The 14,229-nt window shown below is 48.1% G+C and overlaps 1 protein-coding gene across 3 annotated transcripts in view; it reads left to right on the forward strand.

Moving 5' to 3' along the window:
- Positions 1 to 14,229, forward strand: part of CACNA1H (calcium voltage-gated channel subunit alpha1 H) — a 151,348-nt gene that overhangs the window by 123,785 nt on the left and 13,334 nt on the right. For all 3 annotated transcript variants that reach the window (XM_017823054.1, XM_017823053.1, XM_017823055.1), the window contains exons 26-29: positions 3,166 to 3,317; positions 4,912 to 5,021; positions 6,031 to 6,164; positions 7,043 to 7,113. In XM_017823054.1, the coding sequence (XP_017678543.1) occupies positions 3,166 to 3,317; positions 4,912 to 5,021; positions 6,031 to 6,164; positions 7,043 to 7,113 (467 nt within the window). The remainder of the gene's footprint in view (positions 1 to 3,165; positions 3,318 to 4,911; positions 5,022 to 6,030; positions 6,165 to 7,042; positions 7,114 to 14,229) is intronic.

The raw sequence follows: 14,229 nt of genomic DNA on the forward strand, positions 1-14,229 counted from the left end.
CCAGGTTGGACAGGGCTTGGAGCAACCTGGGCTAGTGGAAGGTGTCCCTGACTGTGGCAGGGGGTGGGACTGGGTGAGCTTTAAGTTCCCTTCCAAGCCAAACCATTCCATGATTCTGTGGTGACAGGAGTCTGCTAGTTGGCTGGTGGGAGTCTCATCCCAAAAACCATTTCTCTGGAGAAGCCAAGGCACAGGTTGGGTTTTGCCTCCTGCAATTAATGATGGATTAGGTCCCCTCCATTTGCTGTGCCCACATCCCCATGGTCCACGGTCCTCCTCACCCAGTTCTCCTGCAGAGCCCAGGTCTCTGCCAGAACAGGCTGTTGGAGCAGTGAACACTTCACACCCAAACTGGGGAGTTTAAGGTGGTATGTTCTCACTTAGAGTTAAAATGTGTGTGAACTGAGAGAAGGCCAGAGACACTTGCTTTGCTGTTGGCTGAGCTAAAACTTGTCCTAAAGGGATTGGGAATGACCAGAGCTGGGGCCTTGGAGCTCTGCAATGCAGCCTCCCTCCTGCCTAGAGGGGTCAGAGCTGCAGTGAAGCTGCTGTGGCTGCTCTGTCCCTGCTTCCACCCTGCTGCAACCCCTCTGCCATCCTGGAATCCACTGATCCAACACCGGCACTGCCGGGAGCTGCCGCTGCCGTGTCCCTCCGGCACATCCCGGCTCTTCCCCCAGCCTGGCATGAGCAGCATCTCCTCTGATGGACATTGCATGGGTTCCTGCCCTGAGCATGGCACTGTGCACGTGTTTTTATTGTCCCCTTGATCCCACACTGTCCCTGTGCGTGTCTCCCCCGGAGAAGTTTCTTTTCCGTGTGTTAACCTTGGCTTCAGGTCGTGTGTGTCCTAAAGGCATTTCCCAGAGCTCCTCATCCCATGTCCAGTTAAAGTTTTCTGAGCAGAGAGTTGACCAGGCATAGCCTGTGCTGAGAGAGAGACCTCTGAGACACCTCTGGGCTGTAAAACACACCCACCTTTATGGCTGGGTGGTTCCTCCTTAGTTGTTTTATCTCCAGCCCACATAAAGAATGAGTTGTGTTGCTGACAGGCAGCTTAGAAGGTTTTCTGTTCAGCAGCTTTACAGTGGAAAATGTCTTCTTGTGATTATCCTTATATAAGTAGTTTATAAATTATAATAAACACCTGATATTTTGCTGCACAGTGAATCAGTGGCTGCATTTGGGCAGGTTAGAAGGGAGTTACAGTCACCTGCAACCTGTTTTCCTTATGTGCTGCCAACCCATCCCTGCTAATGTTCTTCTGAGATCCATTAATCAACCATTAGTCATCAATAAATAGTCCCCTAATATTACCTTTAACTATTAGGGGTATTCTCAGACCTCCCAATGAGCTGATTATTTGCATTCCCAAGAAGACATTTCCTTAAAAAAAAAAGAAAAAAAAGTATGTTGTAATCCTGAATACACATGAAAGCACATTGTACAGGCTTAAATAAATATCAGCCTGCAATGTTTTTATTATTATTTTTTAGACACGCTGAGCTCAGTAGCAAAGACAGCCCTACCAGCCCAAGATGACTCGTAGGATTAAGGCACATGAAAGCAACAGAGAAATGTATTCAAAACCAACTCTGTTTGCTTTCATCTTGTTTTTCCACACCCCTTAAAAATAAAAAGAAGTCTTGCTGACCCTGGTCAGAAGGAAATGTTTTTCGAATGCCTCCACTGTACTTTTAACTACCAGGAAAAAAAAGCTGTAGTTGAAAGAGAGCAACAGATTCTGTTTCCCTTTATCCAATTAATTTTAGGGGTTTGGACTCTAATCTGGCATCAGCTGCACCACCAAACCCCCACACCCACATTTTAAAAAGTCATCTGAAAGATATTAGCAGGATGAGAGGAGTGGAAGATGTATTTTAGGGAACACTGAGTACTCCTGAACTCATTTCCCTCCTTATTTTTAAGGTAAAGCAATTTCTTTTTTTGAGCTGCTCATGCATTTAAAGCTTAATTTGCTGACATATTTGCAAAACCCCCTCTCTGTTAACAGCAATCCTGCTCCTGCTTGGTATGACCTAACGTGTCTTTTTCCACTTGCAAAATCTGCAGTTATGCTGCCCTGGCCTTATGTAAACTCTGAATATTTACATTTCTTAAATTTGAAAAGAATTTGACTCCATCTGCGTGCCCACAGCCATCTCTGTGGTCACAGTCTCATTTAAGAGAGACACACACAGTAAATCCCAGGGTAAGTAAGCCCAGTCCCAGGGTCCAGACACTCTCCTTGGAACAGCCCCAGGAACTTGGATCATGTGCAGAAATTTCCCTATTTCTGAGAGAAAAGAAGGAGGAATCATGACCAGAGGCAGAGATAGAAAATTCATGTGGTCACAGCCTGAATGAATATTTAACCTGAATCTAAAAAGGTTTTTAGATGCAGCCAGGCCCTGGTTTTATATATATATATATATATATATATATATGTGTATATATATTGGTTCATGATGTATTTTATGACTATGAACTTACATTTATATTTCCAGAGGAGCTTGTGCTGATTGTCCTTGCAGAGCCCAGTGCTGAGCACCCTCTCCATGGCTGCTGGTGTCTCCTGTGTGCTACTAACCCTCAGCATGTGCCCTGCACAGGCCTTGCTCTGTTCCCTCCAAACTGCCCCAAAAAAACCTCCTGTCCCAGCAGCTGAGCTCAGCTCATGTTCTTCTCCCACGTGGAACATGCCTGACATCAGTAGGATTGGGGAGATGCCGAGCCCAGCCTGACGAGCCCAGCCCTAAGCCTGGCTCTGACCCGGAGCTGAGGCTTAGCCGGGTCGGAAGCTTTGGGAGCTTTTCTCTTGGCTTTGGGTCTCGTTTCCATCCCACTCCTCACCCTGCCTGCTTCGTGCCCTGTTCCTGGAGGAGCTTTTCCTTGAGCCTGAGGCAGAGCAGCGAGGACAGGGAGTGCTTGGGAAGGAGAAGGTTGGCAAAGCCGTGGAGGTGCCTCGAGCCGGCGCGAGAGGTTTGGCTCGTCCCGATAACCCACCGAGGCCTCAAGGGTGGAATCACTCGGCCATTCCACCCGGATTTCTTGACTCAGTTCTTCACAGGCTTTTCCCTGGATGCAGGTATGCATGAGGTGACCCTCAGGCACCAGCCCTGCAGCAGGGCCTGGCTCATCCCGTGCCTCTCCCTCTCCCTGCAGAAGCCCAGCGCAGGCCCTACTACGCCGACTATTCCCCGGCACGGAAATACATCCACAGCCTCTGCACCAGCCACTACCTCGACCTGTTCATCACCTTCATCATCGGGGTCAACGTCATCACCATGTCCATGGAGCACTACAACCAGCCAAAGGTGAGAGCTGCCCAGCAGCCTGGCACCTGGGAAACCCAGCAGGGTGGGGAGCAGAGGATGCTCTTCCCTTGGGATACCATTGACCAGTGGCCCTCCTTCCCTGGGACCATTCCCTGTTCTCCGAAAGCCTCGGCATGGCGATCCATCCAACTCCAGGCCAGCTCTAGCATTTGGGAGTCACTTACCTCGGCCAAAACCTTCATTTCCCTGCTTTTGATTAAAAAAAAAAACCCTAACAACAGAGGATGAGGCTAGTGGAGAAGGAACTAAACTTTTACTAGGAAAAGACCAACCCAAATATTTCCTCCCCTGATCCCGGACGTGACTGACCCTCAGACTGTAAAACAGTCCAAAGTTTTAGGACATTCCACTAAGAAATATAAACTTGAAGTTATTGAGTGCAGAGCAACGTTTCTTTTCCTCAATGAGTTTAGAATAAACCAACTCGTAAGTACAACCCTTCTTTATGTATCCTGAAGTCATCATTTCCCAAGCAAACCTTTGGCATAGATCATACAGCCTGTCCATATATTAATCTCCCATCATATTATGGGGCTCAGTGTTTACTTTCCCAGTGTTCCATGGTTTGCCAGGTAACCTGCAAATTCCCCCTGGATGCTGAGCCAGAGGGGAAGGTGTGTATTTTACCCCAGCTGCCTGTGTGCTGCTCTGCCCTGTAATTCCTTTGCAGAACAGCCTCTGTTTCACATGTAAATGTTATTTATCCAGATTAGGTGTTATTTACACTTGGTTTATGTTCACATAACACAGTGTTGTAAATCCAAATGCAAACCATCATAGATATTGCATTTGTTCCCAATTCTGTCTGTTTGGATGTTCATAATTATCATTTTCTTGTTGAAATTACAAAGCCCTACATTATATTGAGCTAAATTCCCCTCCCTCCCTCCTCTCCCCCAGTCCCTCCCCACCCAAAGAGCTGTTTTACTCTGCAACTGTCTATTTTAAGGTCCCAGCAAGATTCTTTTGCTATTGTTGGCCTGTAGCTCCAATGAAATCCGTTATAAACACTCATCATCCTGGAGTATAAACACTGTGGATTCCTGACTTCCGAAGCAGCTCCACGGAGAGCGTGAACGTTGCACCAAATATGGACACGCTTTGCCCAGCTCTAGAGATGTAACATTTTTCAAGAAGGCAAGATTTAATCCACCTCCAGTGTTATTTATTTTTCTGAGCTTTTGAAGCAAAGCCTTTGTCCCAGGGGTTGCCATGCTGGAATCAAGAGATTGATCCATCAAGTCCTTTATTCTGCCCAAGGCTGGGCAGTTCAGAAATAAACTTCAGTAGGTGGGGAAGGAGTGAAATTTTTGTGTCTGCCCCAAACTGAACAAGTTGTGCACTGAAGGTGAACTTGACAGTTTTAGGCCAACTCAGTGCTTTTGAGGTTTTTGTCTGAATCAGTGTTTAATCCTTTATTTGAGTTTTGCTGTGTGATTTAGCGAGCTCTGCGAGCTCTTATGACTTTATTTCTTTTATCTCTGTTCCTATGTCACCCTTGTCCCTGCCAATTCCTCTGGGGGGGGTTAGGAAAGGATAACTGGGCTGGTCTAACTGGGGCCTCTCTTTTCAGTCCCTGGATGAAGCCCTCAAGTACTGCAACTACGTGTTCACCATCGTTTTTGTGTTCGAGGCCCTTCTGAAGTTGGTGGCATTTGGTTTCCGAAGGTTCTTTAAGGACAGGTGAGAGTATTTTAAACTCCTGTGCATTTGGGATTCAGAGCTGAACTGACCCACTTTCAGAGCCAGATGCTGGGTAAATGTACACTGAGTGCCTGCTGAGTGCAGGGAAGAGCCAAGGGCTGTCTCGCTATGGGTGCAAACTTCATGGTGTAGGGACTAAAAATTCTAAGAACTGCAGGAGGAATTCCAGAAATCTCACACAATTCTAGATGCATCCTTTCCCCCAGGTGCCTCCATTTCCACCAGGTCAGCTTAGAGGTCAGAAACAACCTGTTGGCATCAATCCAGCCCTCCAAAGAGTAGTTTTGGCAATCTAAGGACGCAGAGTCCCCCCAAAACAAGTCCTTTGATGACTGCTGGCTTTGTAAAGCCTTTTGGCACAGACAGAGCTCATTGTGTTCAGCCCCTCTGCCCTCAGAGCCCAGCTGCAGAGACCTACAGGTTTCATTCTGCATTCCACTGAGCCAGAAGTGAATGTGTGTGAGAGCATCTCATGGTCTGGGGACCTGCTGGGGAGGAGGGTAACACTGGACACTTTTCCACAAGATCAGCTTGTCTGCTTCATTTATCCTGACTTGAGTGGCTGGAAGCTGCTCTGAGCAATGTTAGTGATGAAATTGTGCAGGACACGCAGTTTCTTCACCTCTTGCTGCCCTCCCAGTGCTGGTGTGAAAGGCCCTTTATAAGTGTTAGGCCATAAATCAAGGAAGATACTCAAGTGGGATAATTCAAGGGACAGGTGACAACGTGGGAGCAGCTGTATTGCATCACATCATGGGTCCCTCTAGCCTGGGGGCAGGCAGGGACACTTCCCAGTCAGCTTCCATCACTTCCCAGAGCTTATGGCTCACAGGGTGTCTGTGCCAGCTGCAGGGAGCTGCTTTTGTACCACACAGGGGATCCTGGGCCCAGATGGGAGAGAGGAGAAGCATTTGGGAGCTGCTCGAGCCTGGTTTTGACATACAATTCACGTGTGATTTTAATTTTCTTGCCCTTCCTGTCTCTGCAGGTGGAATCAGCTGGATTTGGCCATAGTTCTGCTGTCCATTGTGGGAATCACCCTGGAGGAGATCGAGATGAACGCTGCTCTGCCCATCAACCCCACCATCATCCGCATCATGCGGGTGCTCAGGATAGCCAGAGGTGTGTCCTGCTCCAGGCCCTCAGCCATCCCTCCAGACACCTCAGGGAATGGTTTGGCCATTTGTCCTTCCAGTCCTGCTGGTTCCATGTCAACCAGAGAACAGTTTTTCCAGTGGCATCTTAGATAAGGCTCTGAAACCTGGGATCACCGACCCAGACAAGAGAGGGATGTGGTGGCACTGGGAGCTGGAGATGATGCCCTGCACTGGGGAAGTCTCTCCCCATCACTCTCCCATTTTCCTGCCTGGGCACACAGGAGTGCTTGTAGCTTTGGGTCTGTTTTCATGGAATCCCAGAATGGCTTGGGTTGGAAGGGACCTTAAAGATCATCCAACCCCACCCCCTGCCATGGGCTGGGACACCTTCCACTAGCCCAGGTTGCTCCAAGCCTCATCCAGTCTGGCCTGGAACACTTCCAGGGATGGGACAGCCACAGCTTCTCTGAATAACCTGTGCCAGGGCCTCCCCACCCTCACAGGGAAGGATTTCTTCCCAGTATCCCATCTAACCCTGCCCTGTGTCAGTGGGAAGTCATTCCCCCTTGTCCTGTCACTCCATGCCTTTGTCCAAAGTCCCCCTCCAGCTCTCCTGGAGCCCCTTTAGGCACTGGAAGGGACTCTAAGGTCTCCCTGGAGCCTTCTCTTCTCCAGGTGAACACCCCCTGGAGATATGTTAATATCTGTTTTTACTGATATTAACATTAATTGGAGTGGGAAGTGCTCGGGCAGTTCAGCTGCTCTGTGGGCCCTTCCCACGTGTATGAACAGATGCAAGAGAGATGGAAACCCTCCCTAAAGGATCTGAACCTGGATTTCCTGGATGGATTTTATTTGCAATATTCCCCAGCCCTGCTGACCAGGATTTACTTCTCATTTCAGTGCTGAAGCTGCTGAAAATGGCCACAGGGATGAGAGCTCTGCTGGACACGGTGGTACAAGCCCTTCCCCAGGTAAGCCCCCAGACTTCATCCATGCCTGGTGTGTTCCCCTTGTGGGCCTGGGGACAGCTCTGTGCCACCATTTGGTGGCCACTGGAAGCCACCTGGGGAGATGATCAGCTTTGTCTGAGCCTTGGTAGCAGAGTTTTTCATGGCACGTCCTGCTCACATGGTGTGTGTTAGGTGGGAGAACCAGAGTGATGGAAAAAGAGTTAACAGAGTCAGAGCTCTTTTAAGTCAGAGCTCTTTGGAAGTCAAAGCTCTTATAAACCACAGATTTCACTGTGAAGTTCAGGAAACACAAGGACAGACAGAGATGCTGGTGAAAGCAGTGGGAGCTTCCAGCTCAGCAGTTTTGTGAGGCAGGAACAACCATGTTTATGGACACTGTTGCCAGAGGAGCTGCAGCCTCTAAAAAGCAAATTTGAGAGATGTTTCTGGGTGTTAAAAGCTTGGAGAAGGGTCTCAAATCACCACGTTCTCCTGAGCTGCAAGAGGAACAACCATGCTGCCAGTCTGAACATTTGATAGGATCATTCAGCTGTTCAGTTCCTGGAGAGCACATTTTTATGGACCTATTTATCTGAGAAAAGAATGAAAGAAACTTTTTTCTGACTTGCAGTCCTCCATCAGAAGATTTCTGAGAAGTTTAGGGTTCCTTTGTTTTTTTAAATCTTGTCCTCTTTAGGCTGTGTTCTGGTTGATGGTCTGAGCTTTTTAGATTCAGCTGCACATTCTAATTTCCTGTATCACCAGGCTGCTGTATCCCAGCAGACAGTGCTAGAAACATTTACTGCCAGGCTTTACCCAGAACTGGGTCCCAAATGAGGTGCCAGAACCCTGTCACCTTCTTCTCTGACCTGGCAATTCAGCAGCAGCACTTTGAGGATGCACAGACATGCTCAGACAAGTCCTTAGTCTTCAACCCTTCCAGAACATCCCACAGCTGAGCTGCTGGAAGGAGCTTTAGGAGTGGGACCAATCCATTCTGTGTGTCCTGGGATGGACTGGGAGAGGTGGTGGGCAGCCACATGGGGATTAGCTGGATCTGTCTGCAGAGGAATTCCCTGGGAACAGCAGGATGTGGCTTGGCCAAGAGCAGACACTGTGTTGGCATCTCTTCCAGAGGATGAGTGGCCACGGGAGAATCAGTAGAACCACTCCATGTAATCACCCAAATAAACCCCTGTGACTTAGTTACTGAGTACAAAGCAGCCCCTGATCTATTCAAAGTGAACTGGAAAACAAGGGGAATTTCTTTTTTCTTGGAAAGACCCATTTGCTTTACTTTTCATCACTGCCATGAAGATGTTTCTAATCTGAGACATTTGCCCTTTGGTATTCAGATTTCCTTTGCAGTGAAGGATTTTGGCTGAGACTAAAGCAGGGATTTCCCAACCTGGCCCCTGGCTTGGCATTTCAAGAGATTATTTGATTTCTTTCTTTCAAAAAGCATTGTGATTGCAAATCATATTTTGTCTCCCTCCTTGGTTTCTCTGCCCCTCAAACAATAGGGTGGCTGCAGGCCAGGCTTTTGGTTTCTTTGGGGTGTTCTTGCAGTTTACATTCCAACTAAGGTCTCTATTAAAGGGAAAACCCCAGGGATATTCCAAGCAGATCTCATGCAGATAAAAATGCCAGTTTGACCTCCAGTGAAGTTGAGAAAATGAGAAGGGAAGTTTGGGGTGACCTCTCCAACAACAGTCACTCTTCACAAAGCTGCAGCTTTCATTTCCAAGGCAGGACAAGAGTTCCTACCCTAATTAATTTAGCAGCCTGAAACCACAGCTGGAAAATCCTCGTTGAATGTGGCTTCTAAGTGACAAAAAAAGCTAATTTCATGTTTATTCATTAAGGTTTGGGGGGAAATTCTTTGTGTGGTGTCCGTTTATGGGCTGACGATGACAAGGCATTGTCAGTGCAGAACACTTATTTCCTTTTGGGTGATTTTCATCAGCTTTGGTTTTTATTCAGCAGTAGATACAGTTTGAGTAGCACTTGGAGAACCAACTGTCCCCAGATTTGGGGGAATGCAGCATTTTGATCCCAGATTGAGGCTGTCACAGGCTCAGTCTCTTCTGGAGCTTCAGACTAAGCCTTGAGCTGCTCTTTTCAAAGTTTTCCTCCCCTACTGCACCTTCCTTGTCTGGTAACCTCACATCCACCAGATCAGAGACCTTCTCCTCCACCTCATCTCTGAAAAAAATGAGATGGAGTAGAGGAAAAAAAATGAGGAGAGGCCAGAGAGACAGAAATAATGGTCAGGGAGGGATCTGAAAATGGCACCTCCTCTGCCCACCTCCTCTGCCCACCTTCTCCATGTCCTCTTAGTCCCAGCAAAAAAAAAAAAAAGCCACCTGGGTTCTTTTTTTTTAAGGATGCAAAGTGTTAGGGAATCAGCCATACCCTGTTAATGAAATACATTCTTGTTTACTCTTTCTGCTAAAAATATCTGGTGTTTTTAGTGTGAATTAGCCAAGTTTATTTGGTCACTGGATGTCATTTTGCTTTTTTCTTCTAGTGCTTCTTTGTGGAGCAATGATAGATAAAATAATCTCTTGCAGTCTGGCAAACAGAAGAGCACTGAACTCCTTTAAATATGAAGCAGGTTTTCAAGACCTGTTTCAAGTGTTTTCCTCTTCTTTATGAGCTCTGGCCCCATTAAGACTCAATAATGAATTACACCACTCATCCATCAGCTGAGTGTTTCCTTGCTTGTACATCTGGTGGTTTTGTAAGAAAAGTCTGTTCTGTGAGACTCCTGTTTGATGGTGGCCCTTTAGTCCTTTTCCCATTCCCTGCTTTCCAAAGTCCAGCTCACCCTCTCTGTAGCCTGACCTGCTGTCAGATTTGGAATCTGGTGTTTGGCTGGGTTGAACTGCTCCTGGTGTCAGTGAATCCCCCACACAGCACTTCCAGCATCAACTGCCACCAAGAAACCCTGCAGTCACTGTTGAGCTGCCTGATGGAGAGGACAAAGGGAATCCAGTCCAATTCCCACCTTCCTCTGCAGGGCCAACAACAGCAAGAGGTGGAACTTGCCTATCAAAAGATCTGGGCTCTTTTTCCTTCTCTTTTCTCCCTTGATCCATGGGTGGCACATTAATTAAGTGCAGGCTGTACAATACACCTCCTCTTTGTCTTCAGAGCTTGGATCTCCCCCTGGGTGCACTCTCTGCCAAGGAAAGAGGAAATAATTCCATGTTCTATCAGTGCCCTGAAGGGCAGGATCTGTAGTTTGCTCCTGTCCAGGACTTTATCTCCTTTTGGTGCTGTAATTCCTGTGCTGATCTCAGTGTCAGCTCCTGAGGAGGTTTTTCTGGCATTGTCTCGAAGCAGCTGGGGGACAAAAGGAATGATCTGCTCTTGCCAGACACTGAAAACCCCCAGTGATGTGAACTCAGAGAGCAAGAACAGGAATGTCTGACCAGGCTGAGGTGGATTTTGGAAGATGGGTGTGTGGGGGCTGTGCTGCAGAGATGCCTGAGGGATTAGAGCAGCGAAGCAGAAATCCTGAGGCACAGAAAGCACCATCCTGCTGGCTCCTGGCACTGTGGGCCTGAGTGGACACACAGCTTGGTCAGGTCAGCTGGTGGCCTGTGGTTTCACCAGTGACACCATTTCAGCCTCCAACGTTGTCTGTCTGGCCCTTCCTACTAATCCTGGAATTCTCACAGATGGCCTCTGTTTTTCTAGCAAATATGTCCATTTTCTCTGGGGTTTAGTGCATAAATTAGCCTGAGCTTTCCCACTGCCAGGATTATTGCTTTGGCTGGAGGGGGATGGAAGGAAGATGAGGAGGACTCGTGTCCTTGGAAAGGTTTGGCAGGGGCTTAGTTTTGTGAGAAATTGCTCTTGACAGGCATTCCAGGGAGCTGTGTGCACTGCCTGCATCAACAACTGGAATGCCAGGGTGTGATGGAGGAATAATGGATGTCAGAGCTGGAAGAGGCACAGGAGGAACTGACTTTACCCAGGCATTTCTGGACTGGGACCAGAGGAGACATTTACTCCATCAGTGCCTCTCCCAGAGCAGGGAGAGCAGAGGCCAGCTGGGTGTGTGGAAAGTCCCTTCCTTGGGAAAAGGAAAGCTGTTCCTGGCCTTTTAATGGCAGGGAAGGGTGGCAGCTCCTCATAGAGGCCCTCCCTGCTCCTCTGGGTGGGATGGAGGACTCTGCCCACAGCATCCCTCTGTCCCAGACACACAGACAGCTCTGCCAGCCAGGATTCCAGGAAATGAAGGTCCAGGAGGAATCACAAGATGCTCACCAGCATCTCCATCTCTTGTGGCTTCTCTGAGGTACTTCAGGGCACCAGAAACACCTCCAAGATGTTCTTTATCTCTGCTTCACTCCCTTCAGTCCCTGGCCTTCCTCAGTGCTGGAGCCCCAGGAAGTGATGGATAGCCCCTGGCTGCCAGAAAAAGGGAATATCTGGAGTTTTCTGTGCCCAGCCCAAGTCAGGGGGAGTTGGATGGATAACCAGAGCTGACCTGTTCAGTGCTGCTGGAGCAGAACCACCTCTCAGAGCCTGCCTGGGTCACTGGCTGCCAGAGTGGAGGCTTCTGACCAGAGCTGGATTTCTGTTCCTGATGGAGAGTCCAGCCCAGGCATCCCAGCCTTTGGCTACTGTGCTCCTGCCCCCTCCCATTCCTTCCAGCAACATGATTCATGCCCCATCTTTTCCTTGGCTGGTCTCAGTAGATCTCTGAGCACTTTGGAGACACTAATCACCTATCCCTGAGGGACTTACAGATGGGGATGTGGAGTTGCAGAAGAATGACTCACTCAAGGTCACAGACACTCTCAGTCTGCCTTGCCTCTGCCTTCCCTTCCCTCACTGCCTGACCTGCTGCCTCCACCTCAGCCCATCCCTGGGAACAAGCCTTGGGTCCTTCTCTGTGCTCAGGCCTTGGGGGAGACCATGGACTGAAGAGGACTTTCCTTTTCCCTCTCCCTTTTCCTCTCCCCTTTCCTTTATCCCCTTTACCCTGGCACATAGGCAGAGAGCCATGGGCAAGCACTGCCAAAATATTCAATCCAGCCCTGCCTTGTCCTGCTCCAGGAGCTCCACAAACAGCCCGAGGGGCTTTGCTGAAGCACCTGAGCAGGAGCTGAGCTGTTTTGCTCTGGAGCATCAGGTGCCTGTGGGCTGCTCTTTCCAGCCTCTGGATTCTCCAGCTGCCTGCACACGTGGGTGCAGGGGCTGGTCATGGCAGCAGGATGGGGAGCAGCTCTGGCTGTTGGACACAGGGTGGGATGGATTTTGTCAGGGAAGGTGGTCCCATCAACCCACTCCAGGAGCTTTCCATTGCTGCTCTGTCCCACATCTCTCTCACATGGCCATGTTTCCAAATCAGAGCCAGATATTCAGGCACTTCCCAAGAGATCCCGGGCACGAGCTGAGCTTTGGAGCTGCCCCGTGCCTGCTCTCAGGGCTCAGCAAACCCCACGGCAGCAAACAGGGCTCTTTCAGCATTTTTAAGCTCTGCCTGTGATGCCTTGAAGGACTCTGTTATGGGACTTTGTGGCCTTTGAAGGACTTGTTATGAGCCACATTGGCTCAGTGATGCAATTAGTCACCATCATAAATACAGAATCTTTTGCTAATGCCCACTAGAAAGTAGCAAATTGTTTATGAGCAAATGTCAGCTCATAACATCCTTTGCATGTTGAAAGCCAGATGATGGTTTTGACTGATAACCTGGTAAGAACTTTGTTGTTAGTCTAAATTCTTTGGAATTTCATCAATGCCATAAGTTTGAAGGCTGATTTATTAGGCATTAAAATAGCAGTAAAATATTCAGGCTGCTTTGAGCAAAATCCAAAACCCTCTTCTGCAGGGCTTTAATATACCCTTGACTTACAAGGCTTGTTTATCACTTTTATTCTCCTTCCCTTTAATTATTTGCTCATTTGCCTCCCTAGCAGTGTGTGTGTGTGTGTGTATTTGTGCATGTGCCTGTTTTCTTGTGCTTTCTCATTTGCAGTCACTTTGCAGGCTGCCTTCTAATGTCTCCCAAACCATCAGGTCCAGCAGACACAAGTTAGGAAACATTATTCCAGAAGACAGTACAGGCAGATGAAATAATCCAGCCCAGCCATCCACGTCCCTGTTTTATCTCTGTCATTCCCTGGAGGATGGTAATAATGTTAGTGGAATTGCAGAGCTCTGCATGGAGTAGCCAGTTTAGGGTTTACAGCAATTACAGTCTCCACTGGATGATTTGACAACTCCCATTTCTTTAACACAAAAAAAAAACCTCTTTCATGAGTTAATTTTATGATAACAGTTATCACACTGATAACCTTTCTGATGAAATTAAAGAATGTGGTCAAAATGCCCAACACCACCGTGGCTGTGCCACCTCAGAAAAGAAAACTCTCAAATTGGGAGTTCACTGGAAGAGACCTTGGAGATCAGGAATCCCTCTGCCTGACTACCTGGATCACCACCCAGTTCACTGTTATTTAGGGATAAATGATGCTTGTGATGGCCACATGTGATTGGAGAACTCGATCATTTTGTCTCTGTCAGAGCTGATAGACACAAGCAATTAAAGTGGCAGGAGAGATAAATGTGAGCAGAGTTACTTGCAGGTTGTAGCAGGTCAGGTTGCTCTGCCCTTCATGTTCTCTGCCTGAATCACAAAAAAAATGTGCTCTTGGAGATGTTTTCAAGTCTTGGATCCCGTTTGGTGATGGACAGTGTGGATAACTGTACTGCCATTGATGTTAAGAACCTTTTAGCATCATTTCACTTCTCTCACCCCCCTTCAGTCACCTTGCAGTGCTCATTAACACCTCCAGCAGCACCTAGAACTGCCAGGTGCCTGCATTTCAGTGTTGGTGTATGGAATAAGGCTTTTCCTTGGAGACACTGAAAGCTAAAATTCAGGAAGTTGTTGTTGAGAAATGTTTGTAAAGGGGAAACCTCGGAGAGCTTCACCTCTCCCTGGAGCACATGTTCCTTTGCTGAAAGTCCTCCAGGCCAGTGGAACCTTTGGAAACCAGGCAGTTCCTCTGGTGGCTTGTTATTGTCACTGTCTTCATGCTCAGAGTCCCAAACAGAAGGGGAAGACCCTTGAAATTCAAGGCACCAGGTCACAAACTACCCCTCAGTAGGGAA

This window comes from Lepidothrix coronata, unplaced genomic scaffold (genome assembly GCF_001604755.1).
Source record: "Lepidothrix coronata isolate B3197 unplaced genomic scaffold, Lepidothrix_coronata-1.0 Scaffold101, whole genome shotgun sequence".
Classification (NCBI taxonomy): Eukaryota; Metazoa; Chordata; class Aves; order Passeriformes; family Pipridae; genus Lepidothrix; species Lepidothrix coronata.